Source organism: Opisthocomus hoazin, chromosome 9, assembly GCF_030867145.1.
Source record: "Opisthocomus hoazin isolate bOpiHoa1 chromosome 9, bOpiHoa1.hap1, whole genome shotgun sequence".
Lineage (NCBI taxonomy): Eukaryota > Metazoa > Chordata > Aves > Opisthocomiformes > Opisthocomidae > Opisthocomus > Opisthocomus hoazin.
The window spans coordinates 14,201,991-14,216,963 of NC_134422.1; the positions used below are offsets into that span (position 1 = coordinate 14,201,991).

General features: G+C 48.6%; 1 protein-coding gene across 1 annotated transcript in view; it reads right to left on the reverse strand.

Moving 5' to 3' along the window:
• The window catches only part of GLI2 (GLI family zinc finger 2), a 202,086-nt gene that overhangs the window by 35,157 nt on the left and 151,956 nt on the right, over nucleotides 1-14,973 (reverse strand). The window contains exons 4-5 of the mRNA XM_075430849.1: nucleotides 7,407-7,609; nucleotides 5,535-5,729 (exon numbers count right to left, since the gene is read on the reverse strand). Of these exons, the coding sequence (XP_075286964.1) occupies nucleotides 5,535-5,729; nucleotides 7,407-7,609 (398 nt within the window). The remainder of the gene's footprint in view (nucleotides 1-5,534; nucleotides 5,730-7,406; nucleotides 7,610-14,973) is intronic.

Here is a 14,973-nt window from a genome sequence, read left to right on the forward strand (position 1 = left end):
TTAACTAGCAAGAATTCAAGGCTGAATTTTTAAGTGACACTGGCCACGTCTGCCAAATGTCCCAGCCCTGTCCCCAAGCCATCCTAGAGCTGGGAGGAAAGTCTAAATTTCTTGGTAAAAAGGTATAAGCTTCCTTGGCAGTTTCCTACAGGGTCTATGAATTATTGCATCCATGGGTTGCTCAGAAACTGGGATTTTCTTCCCAATTTAGATTTACCCACAACAGGTCAGCAATGAGCTAAATGGTCTGCCTCTGATTTTTAGACATACCAGCTTGTGGTCTGACTCCCATGGCTGCTCCCAGCACTGTCTTGCTAGATCAGAATCAGACCCCGCGGGGCTCACGTGGGAGGCAGGAGGAGAGGTTCCTGCTCCGACCACTCACCATGGCTGCGGTCCATCAGAGGGACAATAGAAGAGATGGTTTTCCTAAAGGGAGATATCAGACCTCCGTATAGCATTAGAAATAGCAGCAGCAAAGCCCTCCTGAAAGGAAACACCGGGCACTCAGTGGGAGCTCCTTCTGGGCAAGGAAATCTCAGGCGTCTCTTTACGGACAACCATGTTGCCGTGATCTTGAGTGCAGAGGGACATTGGGGGAATCTGCTTCCAAACGGCAGAGCCCGTAAGGCACGTGGGCTGCAGATGGCTCATCCCCGCTCCTCACTGAAACACGGCCAGAGCCACCTCTTACACTGCAACCCCTGACCAAGCCCCAGGTTAAATACAGCATTATCAAAATGGTCCCTCTTCCTGGCCACTCACCAAGAAAACTCCACCCAAAGCCTACAGAAATATCCCCTGCCTTCCATCGTCACAGCAAATCCAAGGGCAGCATAAAATCACAGGACGATCCCTTAATCGATAAGCAGCAGCAATAGACTACAAACACACTTTGTATAACCAGTTCCTTACTCCCCTCTCCCCTTCTGCAGTGGCAACACACATCTTACACTGCAGCAGATGCTGGACATTTGTTCTGGCACCAGATGCTGTCCAGGGACCTTTCTTTCTTCCCTCCCCTGGGCCCAATCTGCTTTGCAGTTCAAGGAATACTAATGCTTCCCTCAAATCCTTGCTGAAAGACAAGGCTGCATTCTTCTACTCCCAATCCACAAGGTAACTGTTTAGACGACCCAACTCGCATATGTAAATTGAATTCTTTAGAAACCAGAGTGCAGTGGGACTCCAGACAGAGCGCTTATGGGATGCTCTGGGACTTTTTCTCTCTTCTACACAAATTTTTCTGGAGAAGAAAACAGCATTGCTGGCTAGAAATGGGTGGGAAATTGTTTCTCATTCTCTGAACCTTTTTCTGAGACTTCAGCAAGTTTCCATTCTGTGCTGGGACAAAGAAAACAAGAAGAAAAAAAAAAAATCTTTCAGAGTTTTTAAGGAAGCGACTACAGGGCGCGCCGTCTGCCCAGGGTAGCCAACAGCTGGCTTGTTTGGGAAGTCGTCTGTGATCCAGCACATACAGGCCACAAACCCTGAGCTGCTGGTCCCTCAGGCCCCAGCTGAAGCTCTTCTTTCCTGGGACTCCATGAGGCTGGGCTCTCTCCATCCATCCTGACGGGGCACCCGCTTCGCGCAAACCTGCTGGAGAAGAGTCCTGAGCTCACCTCTCACAGACACATCCTGCTGACTGCCGTAACCACTGGGCTGCACTGCCAGCCCTGCTCCTCACTCCGATGATTATTAAATCATTTACTTGAAGTAGAAATGCTCCAACAACACTGACTAAAAGAGGCCAGTGAAGTTGAATCACTGTTTGCCTTGGGGGAATAAAGTCCTGCTTGATGATTCGCCCACACCCCAGGTAACTGCCAGCCGCTAGCTAGCTGGTCGGCTCTCCTGGGATGAGAAAAGGGTTTTCCCAGTCAAACCACTGGTCATGATCAAGACATTCCTGACTGCCATGCACCAGGCAGCAAGAAACAGGGCAGGGATCCCCTCTCTAGCTCCACAACTGGATGAAATGCCATGCCAGCAGTGCAGGGTCATCCCTGCTGTCAATAACTGTAAGGTTGCACAAACATGTCTATGCAGCCCTCCTGACCTGGGTGACTACCTCTGTGCAGTGCCACTTCGATGTAAGTTGAACTCAAAATCTTTCTCTCCCGTTCCCTGACTCGGTATGGACAACCCACTCATGCTTTTGACACTGTGAAAACAGGAGTGAGAGATTTAAAGATGATCTCTCCTTCCCACCCTGGCTATGAGAGTCTTTATTGTGAAGAGCAGGGTCTTGTTCCCAGAGTTGCCACTGCTCTGCTCACTGGTCATTTGATCTCCTTTCTCTTCTGGGTCTACGGTGGTGAAACAGCTTTGCTTTGTACAGTACGGAGAGATCTACTGATGTACAGGTCTATAACAGTACAAGCATTGAGTCAGTCTGGGTAAGTGCAAATGGCACTTCCTGAAGGGCTGAGGGTAGTCACAGGAGCCCGTGTGCTTACGTAAAAAACAGTTGGAAACACTAAACATGCTCAGAAAGTTGTAGTCATCTCCAAGTTCATCTGTGTTCCCCATCAGTCTTTACTGTCCCAGGGAAGCTCTTGTGCAACCACTCTGTCACCTAGAATAATCCACCATGTGGCACGCACTTCTAGAATAGAAATGCAAAAGATTGTTTTGATCTGGTGAATAGATCCTGTAAATTAGTCTCAGAAGTGTCCCACCAGCAATGTTGTGACATTGGAAAGCAGTTCACTTTTGATTTGAAAGTGTAAGCTTTCCAGAAAATGGATTTAAGCCTGGATTCAAACTCCACTCTTGTATTTAGAGTCTCTGTTTGAACAACAGAATGAAACAGGACAGCTAACTGAAGGGTTATTTAGTCTTCACTGGCACTGGCCTGAAGAGCCCAGCAGTCTGGTGCATAAAACAAATTTGGTCTGCTTTAGCGGTTTAACTACTTCTAGCTGCACAGTGAAAACCCTGCTGAAGAGATGCAGCTCTCAGGCACCCTAGCTCTGTCACCATCGAAACGCTCAGCAGACCTGACAGTTGGTTGGCACCAACAAGCTCCAGCTGACACTGATGCCCTAGATGCCCAGTGGGGTGAAAAAACACTGACAAACATGGAGGCATTGAGAAATTCTCTAAGAAATACAATGACAGCAACCAGAAGGGCCCAGGTATGTGTCTGTGGAAGAACTACCCATACTCACTGTCTAGGGCTCCTGTGGACCTGCAGATGTTTGGAGGTGACAGGACACTGAATAGGCCAGTTTTAATACATGGTTATACCTGCTTCTTTTTCTTTTGCAGGTGCCAGTGTTATCACAGATGTGTGATGGTGCTGCGTGCGGTTTGACAGGAGCTAACTGCATTTTCAGCAAACTAATTCTTGTAAAGTTCTGATGTTCTGGGGCTCTCTGGTAAGAAAAGGGCTCTCTGAATGAAAGATGCTGTGAGATGGTGATTCACTGAAGTTTTATGCATGCTGGTGATATTCTTGTCTCAGAAAAGCATCATAAGAGAATGCTGTATTAAATTATCTGTTCAACTATTTACTTAGTCCCCTCAAATTTAAATTTTTGAAATAACTTTCTAAAAAGAGAGGGACACTCTGATTCCTCAGCCAGTGTTTCAGAGCCGTCCATTTTAACCTCTGCCTTGATAATGCACAAATCTCTCTTCTCTCTGGGTGATGGATAAACCCAAATGTGTAGACCAGAGACTGGCTGCTGCTCCTTTTCACGTTTTTAAAAAGTAGCCTTCTAGTGTCTCATGTCATACCCTCATGACGTTTGAAAGTTTTCATCTCACTCAGGCATGTGAAGGCCCAGAAAAGACTTTCTAGTTATTCATCAACAAAGCTTTACCGAAAAATCAAAACAAATGCTTGGCGAGCCCTGGCTTTCCAGTGAGTAATGGTTGTGAGCCTGGCCACATGAAACCAGGACCGTTGATATGTGATTTACTCTAGAGCTGTTTTCAGGAGAAGGCAAGCAGGAAGAAAGTCTTCTGCCAAGGGGAGCATCTCAGACGCCTTCAGCTAAAAACTGATCTTCAGCAAACCAGAGGATGGGCGTCTTGGTGTGCCAAGAGTCAGCCTGCGCTAGCATGAAAACAGTTGTGTTTTCTTCCCTTACTGGCTGTTTATCTGGCACTTCAGTGAGGCACCACTGGTCAGAGATGGACTAATAAGGAGGCAAGGAGGAAGGAGTCTTGTTCATGAGCCCGAGGAGAACTTGGCAGCGCTGGTTTGCGCCCATCTGCTATAACCACAGACATTAACTCTTTGGAGGGAAGACAGAGCAGTCTTACTGACCAGCTGCTTTGTAGCAGAGAAGCTCAGAATACATTTTGGGTGTTAGAGGCAGGATGGTACCTAGGAGCATGCACTTTCCTTTTCAGACCAGAATCCAGGTTCCCGATCAATCTAGGAACTGGCAGCAGAAAATGACTATCAGGTAAAACTTCTGCAGCAGCTGCAGACGAGAAATTGGTTTTTTGTTAGAAATATCTATAAGCCCCTATCACTGAACAGCCAGAGCAGCTTTTATCATTCTAAATCAGTCACTTTATGAAGCAGCAAGACCGCAGCGTCTTTCATCTTAAAAGCTCAACAACAGAAACTTTGAAGCGGTAATGAAATGATGCAGATCTCCACTCCAAAAATTATAATGGTCCACAGGCAAATCTGAAGGCAGCCCAGAAAACAGAGGCTAGTATCCAAAAGTTGAGCTGAGACTTCTCTTTCTTGCAGCAGAAATAATCCCCAAACTGCCCTCTGTAATATCTGAGCAGCCCCAGTTCTTACAAGACATGGCATGAAGTGGAAGGAAAGAAATCTCTAAAGTCTCTAAAAATCACTTGGACCTTGGATATGTTTCCACATAGATTTTACCCATCCTCAGCAGGGCAGCAGTCAGGCCGCAGGGGTGACTCAGCACCGCAGCGCCTAACATGATTTTATTTCTTCTTCATTTAGCCAGGAGCCAGAACTTTCTGAGCTTATAATGCCTGATACTAGCACAAATACCACATTCCTGTAATTTTTTTCTTCTGCGAAGTACTAACATATCCTCTCCACCTGGGCTCCCCGTTAACATATTTTTTCTCCTTGGGGACCTGAAAGGTCTCAATCAAGATATGGAGTCCATCATGCTGAGTACAGCTATGCAATGGAGACAGCCAGGCTTTGCCCCAGACACCAACCAGGCTAAACCTGGGGCGGGGACAGGGTGGGATGGGAAGCTGCAGCTCACCCCCAGGGACAGTGTGGCCACCCATGGCCAATGCAGTGGGATGGCAGCAATGCCCTGCCAACTTCACCAGTCCATCTCCTACCTGTGCAGCAGCCATGTCATCCTCCCAAAAAGGCCATAGCATATGTATTTCAAATTACATATATTTTATATATATATATGTGAACAAGGCAACATTTTAAGCCAAAAATTATAGTGCAGCACCAGTGGGTTTTGGCAGAGGGACCATGTACAGCAACCTTCACTTGGAGGACAGCCCCATCCACCTGTCCCAAAATTTCAGATGTACCGGGGAGGCCCCAGACCACTACTCACCGTCGACGGGGTTGAGGTAATCGTGGAGATGGGCTGTGCTGGCTGCTCCCCCACTCTGCATCAGGAGGTCCCCGTAGGGGTTTGGGTGGCCGGCCATCAGCGTCATTTGGTGGTAGTAGTCGGCGGGGTTGGCTCCTGGTGGTGGTGGGGGAAGCCCGAAGAGACCTCGTTCCTTCAGGTGCTCGTGAGCCACTGCTGGAGCCGCGGGTGAGGAGAAAAACATGGGGAGATGGTTCCCACCGCAATGTTAGACCACGGCGGTGACGTTGTCAGCCGCGTCTCCCCCCCACGCCCCCCGCCAGCCCCGGCCGTGTGGCTCCACATAGGGCTCTCGTGACATGCGCTTGGGCGTGCTTCTGCGGACAAAAGAAACTAAGCTGGGGCCTCTGCATTCCTCCATTTCCGCAAATTTATAAACAATCTCTCGTTCTCCCTTTTAATAATCCTCCCGTTCGGACGCAGCCGGCACCCCAGGGAGGGGGGGAGAGGGCCCAGCCTGCCGGCAGCAGTAACCCTGTCAGCATTAACATCCCTGCCTATTAGGAAGGAAAGACAAATGCAGCCCAGTTCCCGATAGCAGCACGAGGAAATTAAAGCCAAGGTCTAATGCATAGAGCTAGGTTTAGTGTCTGGCAGCATAAAACCATTTTGGCTGCCAAAGCCAATTACGCTCACTTTCTCCCAGACGTAATTTTTCAAACCTGCCTCCTCACCCACTTGCCCCATTAACTTATTTACCACCGCCTTAAAAAAAGAAAAGAATAAAAGGAAAAGAAAAGCAACCCAAAACACAATGCCTTTTTCTGATAGCAAATAACGAAACTGGCTTTGGAAGGGGAGGGTGGGTCAGAGCACGCACACGTCAGCCATCAGACCTCTCTGGGGCGGGCGGCTGGGAGCTCAGATGATGTTTTGGGGGAGGGAAGAAGACACACGCATCTCCCCATCACCCTAGCGATGTATTTTTCAGCCATAGGAGATGGTTTTATGCTGCCAGGCTCTAAGCCGGGGGCCTCGTTGCTCTTTCGTGCACTTTGCTTTGTGGCGGCCAAGGGCTGCTTGTCACCACAGCAGCTCGGGAGTCGAGAGCTGCTGGGGTTTGCCGGGTGTGCGGAGACCGGGTGCCCAAGTGCCGGCTGCTCCCTGGGCACTGAGCCAGCTGCCTGCAATCGTGTAATGAAGCATTTCTGATGAAGTAAGTCATGACTTACACCTCCCCAAGTAAAAGCAAAGTCATGCAATTTCTGCTTTCCTTCCTTGGCCGTTTTTGTCCCCAGGTCCCTGACACAGGGTCTGCCGGGACGCAGAGACCATCACCACCTCCGCGTACACCCAGTGCCAGCCTCCTGCGCACCCTCGCCCTCTCCAGAAAGCTGCTGCAGGGCAGCCCAGGAGTAAGAAGGAAGAAAGTGCGGCCTCTCTCCTTCACCTGGGAGCCATCCTGCCCTGAGACACAAAGCCAACAGGGGACAACCCAGCCGGCATTGCCTCATCTCTGCAACGTCAGTCCCAGCCAGGCCAGGCAGCCAGAGCGACTGTGACTCTCTTTGGGGGAAACAGGACTCCCGGTAGAGAAAGAAGAGTGGGGAAGCTCATAAGAGTGCTGAGAGCACTGCAGAAAGGAACGTACTTTAAGCAAAATATTTATAATATGATCCAGCAGTAATAGCTATTCTCACGCTCTGCTTTCTCAGTGAAATGATGCAAAACAAATGTGTAGTTAAAGGGAGGAAAAAAAAAGAAAAAGAGACAGCTCTCCCACTTCAGAGAGCAGCTGCGGAGACTTTGCAGCTGTAAATCCTCAAGGTTTTAGGGAATTGCAGCGCTGGTGAGCTACAAAATCATGGCAGTAGCGGTAGCACAGCGTCTTACCGTCGGCGGGGCTGAGGCCCCTGGCAGCGGAGATGACGGAGAGCGTGGGGCTGCCGTGGACGGAGCGGAGGTAGTGCTCCATGTGAGGTGCCACGTAGGGGTGCGGCGGGCTGAAGGGCGACTCGCCGGGCCCAGCGGGGTGCGGAGACAGGCGGATGAGGGAGATGTCAGAGATGACGGGGCTGCCGCTCAGGGGAGGAGGCCTGGGAAGGAGACAGAGACACGCCGTCACTCACAGCCTCCCTGGAGCAGGCATAGCCGCCTGCTGCCCTCCTCCCTCCCACCCCACCGCCTTTGCCCATGAGGGAGGAGGTTGAGGCCATGGTAGGAAAAAACCGCCCTTCTTGGGATACGCCTGAAGCCAGCACAAGCTTCCCACGGACCCACACCTGCACTGCACTGAACGTGTAGTTGTGCAAGGTGGCTCACACCAGCATGGCTGCCTTGAAAAGGGGCAGGAGCTCCTTTGGGCAGCACCTGCATGCTCCATGCTAGGCATCTCACCGCATCTCCTTGCAGAGGGAGGCTGGCTACACGAAGACGTTAGAGGCAAACCCAGGGTTTGTAAGCTGCTTGCTGCCCCTGGGTATCCATAGGTTTAGTGCTTCCACGTACAGGCAAAGCCCTGGGCAGGGATGCCCACAAAAGGATACAACAGGCACGAGGAGTACTTATACGACGCGGAGGCGATGTCCTTTGCTTGGCTCAGCATGTGTGGCTCAGCCAGCGATGATGAAGCAGCCCTCCCTACCTGCGTCCATCACGGCTTGCACAAACCTCCCTGACAGATCAGCAGTACGGTTCAGAGGGCAAAAGTTCAGGAGAGGTTTTATTGCATGCTTTTCGAGGGCCATCTCTGTTAAACCCCTCAGATCTTCCTCAGGCTGAATGTTACCTGAGAAAGAAGTCAGTAAATGCTGAGGGATTCAGCAGCTAACAAAAATATATCACAAGCGTGTTTCTGCACTCAAGCAGTTTTCTCAGGGTGAGCAAAGTTGGAAGAGAAAGCGCAGGGACATTTCCTAGACATGTCTCCTATCGTACCCTCCAGCCTCTTAGACAAACCACAGAGGGTGCCAAGAGGGGAGAAAAAGTTACACACCCTGACCTGATAAGTAGAAAACCTGAGCTAGACACCAAAAGAGGCAGAGCTGTCATTAGACAAAATGAAAGAGCAAAATCTGCTTTGCATTAGCTCTCTGTCTACTCACAGACTGCTGGAAGCAGAGCTGGTGTGGAGATGCAGGTCACGGCACGGACGGTGTTCATCCCTGGCTGGATGCTTTGGCAAAGCTGAGGGAGATGGACGTGCACCCCACGGGCTTGCACCCTGGGCATGGGAGACCACAGGGATTCGGGGTTTCGGTGGTCAGGGATCTGGAGCATGGGCTGAGCTAAGGGACAGTACTACAAATCTCCTTCCCTAAGAATATCCAAATATGCCGTTAGTGAGTGCGTGTAAGCTCTGTCTCTCCATGCACAGACAACCACAAACACGAGGGTCTGAGCAGTTTAGACATGCCACCTTCACCTCAGGATCTTGGTCCCACCCTGCCTTATCAACAGTTCAGGTGCATTTTAATTTATTTGTAATACTTGCATATCAACAAAACCACACAGAAATGTAATATAAGCTTTGCAGACTTCTTCAGCAGTTTACGAGCATGTTTGTCTTTGTTTGATCTTCCGCGTGCTTCTCTGTCTTTCTGATAAATTAGTAAACCTTGTGGCTTTTTGAACACTTTCTGCTGATGGGTAGTAAATTAAATGCCTTTTAAAATATTTATAGTTCAAAGTACTTTCCCGTAGCAATACACTCCATGGCTCACTGGTGTGAAATACAAGGCAGTGAAAACCTATCAGATATAAAGGACTTGCAGAGAAGCACTGCTACCAACACACACACAAGCTCATCAGACCAAGAACAGGGTTTCGCCGAAGGAACACCCACCAGCATCAAGCCTATTTTCTTTTCTGGCACTGAAAGGCAAACTTCTGACGGCATGGCTATTTCAAACCTCATAACCTCCCCACCTGCATTGCTCTGGCATTTTGTTACCAAAATTACAGGGCGACCAAAGTGCCTCTCGAGTCACTCTGCGGTGCCTCTCGCCGTGATGTCAGCCGCGGCTGCAGCAAGCTCAGGAAAGCTGCAGCCGAGGCCGCCGGGGCTGGTTTCTGTCGAGGCTGCTAATAAAGGCGGCCGAGCACGGAGCCGACCAATTTATTTCTACCGGGAGGAGGGAGAAGTGAATCAAAGTCTCTGTTCCAGATTTAGTTTCAATTCATTTCTAATAATCTCCACCACCTCATCTGGAAAAAATGAAACAGGATTAAAAAAAATGATGTCATTAAGAAAACATCTGACTAATTTTTCTTCTGACGAAGACTTAATATAAGTGAGGGGGGATGTAAATTAAAAGCAGTCCCAATCTTCCCTGGGCCACAGAGCCTGCCTTAATACATAAGCCATGAAAGAAGTTTTCTTACATATACAATAAGTTCCCTCTTTCATCAGTACTCACAGCTTCTCCCAAAAGGGTTGTGAACTTCTTTGATGCAGGCTTGAAACTATGTATTACCAGGTTTACGAGCCTTCGGAGCCTCCGCTGATCAAACTGTGAGTCCGACATCTAAAATGCGTGTAACAATATGAAGGGTTTGCTGTTCATTTTCTCTGTGCTAAATTGGGCAGAAATGCTGGAGTCCCTCAGAACAGGAAAACCCCACCCTGGCCAAAGAGGTAACACTGGGAAAAAGATCAAGAATTCACCCAAAACGCATGCAGCTGGAGGCGCGGGCGGTGTTTCAACAGGAGGCTGACCGAGTGCGTGAAGACCGGGTTGGAGAGCAGGCTTCTCCTCATGGCTCTGCTTAAAGCCTTGCCTTGCCGGAGCTCTCCGTGCGCGGACTAGGACAGCCGTACTGCCAGCCGGGTCTGGCTCCCGTCAGCCCCCCCAGGCAGGGACCATGTCTCACGCTCGTACGCCTACAACTCTAGCAGAGCACCATCCCACGGCGCAGCACGTCCCAAACTAATGTGGATTCCAGTGGCTGTCTCCTAGGAATGGCTCGCTTGGCTGGAGGAACCGTCTGCTCCTAGTTTCCCAGAAGTTAGGTTTTTCCCCTTTTCTTCAAATTCCACTACTGGCATTATTTCTTCTCTAATCCCCAAGGCCCAGATTGTGCCATCGCATTGGCACTCTGCAAATACACAGTGAGAGGCAGCCATAGCTTCACAGGTCTGTTCCTAGAACGGCAAAGGGACAACAGCTAGCTGCTGCTTTTTAGAGGCAGTGGCTTAAATGGGGGAGACACGAAGCGATGCTGGGGGAAGGCGGTTCTGCCCCCGTGGTCAGCTCACCTCCTGGGCAAGCAGGGCTCCTCATCCCCATGCCCCGAGCCCCACAGCGGGACGATATCCACCTTAGTGCAGTAAACCAGTCCGTGCAATGTTGCCAAGGTGTCAGAGCTGGGTTTCTCGGTGTGTCCGTAGAGCTCCCTGCCCAGACCTCCGCTGTCCGTACATCACCCATGGCTCCCTCCCTGGATCCCGTGGATGGCACAACGAGCACACCGCTGTTCCTTGGGGAGAGCTGCTGGCTCTGCTGAAACCAATGCTGTAACAATGTCGCTGTCTGCAGCTGGATGAGGGATTTCACCTGCACACGTGTATTTCTGAAGAAACTTGGATTTTGGTTTTCAAATAGGCTAAGGGAATTGGGTGTCCAAACTCCATTAAATGTAACAGGAGCCAGGGGCTTGTTTTCCCTGCGGCTCCAGCAAGAAGCCCAGCTCTATAATTAATGCTCAGGACTTGCAGAGCAATTTGCATCTCTGACGAAGAACACGAGCCTGGATTCATTTCCTCTCCCACCCACGAGAGGCTCTCCCTTCCCCACTCACTAACAGAGGGAGATGCTGAGGTGGGGGAGACATTAGCTGACCTCATCTAAAGGCTGCTGGGCCTCATGGTGATGCTGGGGGCACGCGCACTGCTGAAGGCTTTACAGAGCAGGTCTTTGCCGGTGCAGTGGATAACCATTCTCAGAGAGCAGAAATCCTTGCGCTATTTACCTGGCTCCAGCTGCCTGCAGAGTGGGACTGTTGGGCAGCGGGGGTGCACAGCAGCAGAGGAGCACGTCTGGCACAAGAAGAGCTACCAGCATCTGAGATGTGACACGCACCGCCCGTGGGACACTAGGAGATTTTGGGTGGTTTCTCAGGGGCTGGTCACTCCTTGACTGCCCTTCACTGGGGAAAAGAGGTCTGCTAACTTTCCTGCTGCCTGGGTTTCACTCAAAGGAGCTCCAGATTGTCCAAAGCTCCACAGTCTCATCCAAATGGCTGGGGGAAGGAGCTAGTAGTTTTTCTTTGGAAAGCAAGGCAAAAAAATTCACCCCATGGTTTTCAGAGAGGTGGACCAGTGTGTCCTGGCGTGTGCCTCAGAGCCTGGCAGACACTTGCCCTGGATGCCGTGGCTCACAGGAGGTGCGTGTGTGCTGCGCTCATGGTCCCATGCCAGAAGAGTAGCGCTGGGCTCCTGAGAAGTGAAACCCCTTAGGGGCTGGCAAAATCAGTGCTGGCTGCTACAAACTGGGCCTTGGGGTGACTTTTTTCCCATCCTGCTCTCCCCTTGCGGTCAGGCACCAGAAATCCCAAAATCGTGCATGGTGGAGATGCGGCACCATGTCCCTGTTGCTGCATGCAGGTCTGGAGCCTCTGCAAGGGGCACCCAGCAATGAATGCAACAGTTAAAGAGGTTGCACATTTCTGAAATATTCTCCATCAGTTAAATAAAATCCAGAAAAATGGGGACAATTAACCAGCACTAATGTCCCATGACTAGTCTAAATTAATACTTACGTGCCAAATATATTCATTCAGTGGAAAACAAAGGGCTGAATACTTTTCCATATGCTTAATGGAATATGGACAGTTGCAGGCAATTGTTTTACTGTACCATAAAAAAGCTGCATAGCTGCTACACAGAGATGGAAGCTAGGAACAAAGTTGCTCAGGGGGAGGGGTATCATAGCCTGGTAGTGTTTTGCTATAAGAAAAAAGCTTTTAAAGCCAAAAATCCCCTCTAAACCCCACATAAAAATAGTTGCTTTTGTTTTGTTTTAAATAAAACTTCCTGGCCTGGTTTTCACCAGCCCTGCGTACCCAGAACACCACCCAACATCTGCACGAGATGGGGGACAGCTATATGGATGCCTGAAAAGGGGACCATGCTCGTGGCAGGCACTCTACATATGGGATGCCAAAGCTGTACCCAGCAGGAAACCTAAAATGCCCCAGGATTCATGCTAAACGATTCAGTCTAAACAGCTCTTGCCAGCCCCTCAGCTTCAGCTCTGTTTACTCCTGATTTAAAGTCCCTTACAACAGGAAGGGCGAGAGGTCGCGACACTTGTGCGGTACCCTCAGAATTAAACCCCAAGAGGTCCCTCAAAACAAGGTACCTTTCAGAGGTCAAACCTGGGCCACAGCTATTGAAATCACATGGCATTTGATCATTCACAAAGATTTGCCCCTCTCCTGTTTTTCTCGGCTCAGAGAGCGGAGGATGCGCCCGGAGGAGCGGCACGGAGCTGCCTTGCAGCTGCCTCTCCCCTCCCAGCCACTGCCAGGGAGCTTGGGCAGCCCGGCAGTGAGGTGGCGGGGAATCACTCACGCTTCCCAGCTCTCCCAGCACTGCAACAAGTTGATAAGTATCCACTAAAGTGACCTGATGCTCATATATAGGGCTATCAACTCAAAGATGCCAGCTTACATGTCCTGCTAAGAAGAGATCAGTATGGGGACTCAAGAGACATCATTGCTAACTCCCTGCCCTCCCCTGTCGGGATGATCAGCATAATTAATTTTATTTCTTTTTCCTGTATTTTCTCAGCTCTAAAATGAGGTTAATAGTATCTTCTTTCTTCTTCCATACCCACAAAGATGAATATTATAGAAAATCAGAGCTATCTTTGCTAGTTCAGCAATTAATGTACTCACAAGCAGCTGTGAAGCTGGACAAAAATTACTACAGCGTCTCTGCAGAAATTTAACGGGCATGCTTTGAGCAGTTCCCATTTTCTCCTTTCCCCTCAAAAATGGCTTTGAGGCACGGAAAGCAAGAAAAATAAAACTATATTTTAACAGCGAGAGCAAGTTCCTATTAGAAGGGTTTACGGAGGGAAGTGGTAAATTCAGCACTACTTCAAGACTTTACGGCAAAACAAGATGTTTTTCTAAAAGATGGACTCTAAGTGTACTGCGAGGCTTGGAGTTTTAATAGTAGGAAAGAGTAATTTCTCCCACTGTAGAAATTACAGGGGGGAATCCTATGGCCAGTGTTGTAGATGTCAGATCAGATAATTGCAGTAATTCCTCTGGGCCTTAACAGACACAAATCTCAGAATATAAAATCCCTTATTTGTGGATTTGTGGTTCGGGCACTGCTTTGAGAAGGATTGAGGCAGACACTATGAAAAATTCCACCATGCATCCAGTGGCAACAGTATTTGTCTAAATACCTTTAAAAATCACACCTTAAAGTCTGATCTTGTACCACTGAAGTCAAAGGAAACTCTGCCACTGATGGCAGGAGCAACGTGAACAGTCTCCAGTTAGTCGAGCCCTCTGTTTTCCATCTGCACTATGGAAACAGTATCACATTCTAAGGTGGGTGCCATTTCTTAGCACGTCTTTTTTTCCATCCCTTAGAAAAACATATTCAAGACTTAATGCAACTTCTAGCGTATGAGGTCAGTGTAATTGCTCCAGGTAAGAAAAAGGATTTTTTTGTTTCCAAATCAAAAAAAAAGCTAAACACCTTTCATTTCTCCTTTCAAAAGATGATTCCATTTTCAGACATGCCTGACTTCAATCCTAAATTCAAAATATCTAAAACCAAGAACAAATGGAACAACAGATTTAATGTCATCTGATATAGGAGTAGTATTATTATTTTATCAATGAAATCAAAAGTATTGTGGTTTAGAGCGTGAAACTTTTTTTTCCACCTAAGGTCCACCAGAAGTTAAAAATGTTCTTAAGCTCACAGGTTGTTGGCACCATCATTTGGAGGAAGGGAATTTTTGAGCCTAAGTACAGGAACAGGCCTTCAATTAGAAAGTTTCCTAACTACATGGGGTTTCTTATTGCATTTCTGCTGCATTTACAATGCAGGTCTAGTTTTGGCTGACACTTGTAGGTACAAGTGCAACACAATAACAACAACAATATCAATATTTGTTTTTAAAATGGATGAAAAATGCAAATTTTTAATAAGTAAGGTTGTCCCCCATTATACAACACACAAAGCAGCACGACATTAAAGGTAGAAATCAGAGCTGATACGGGACCTTCAAACCCAAATCAAATTAGTGTTGTGAGAAGAGATCTTTGATTTAAGCATAATAGTGGTGATGTTTTCTTGGGTTGTTTTATACTTAATCAGCCACACAGCCCACTGTGCAGACATATGTTCCCAAAGCACATCAAAGGAAGTAAACATTCTGTTTCAGATCCTAATATCCTTTTTTATCCAATTATCTTACTTACATGATCTTTT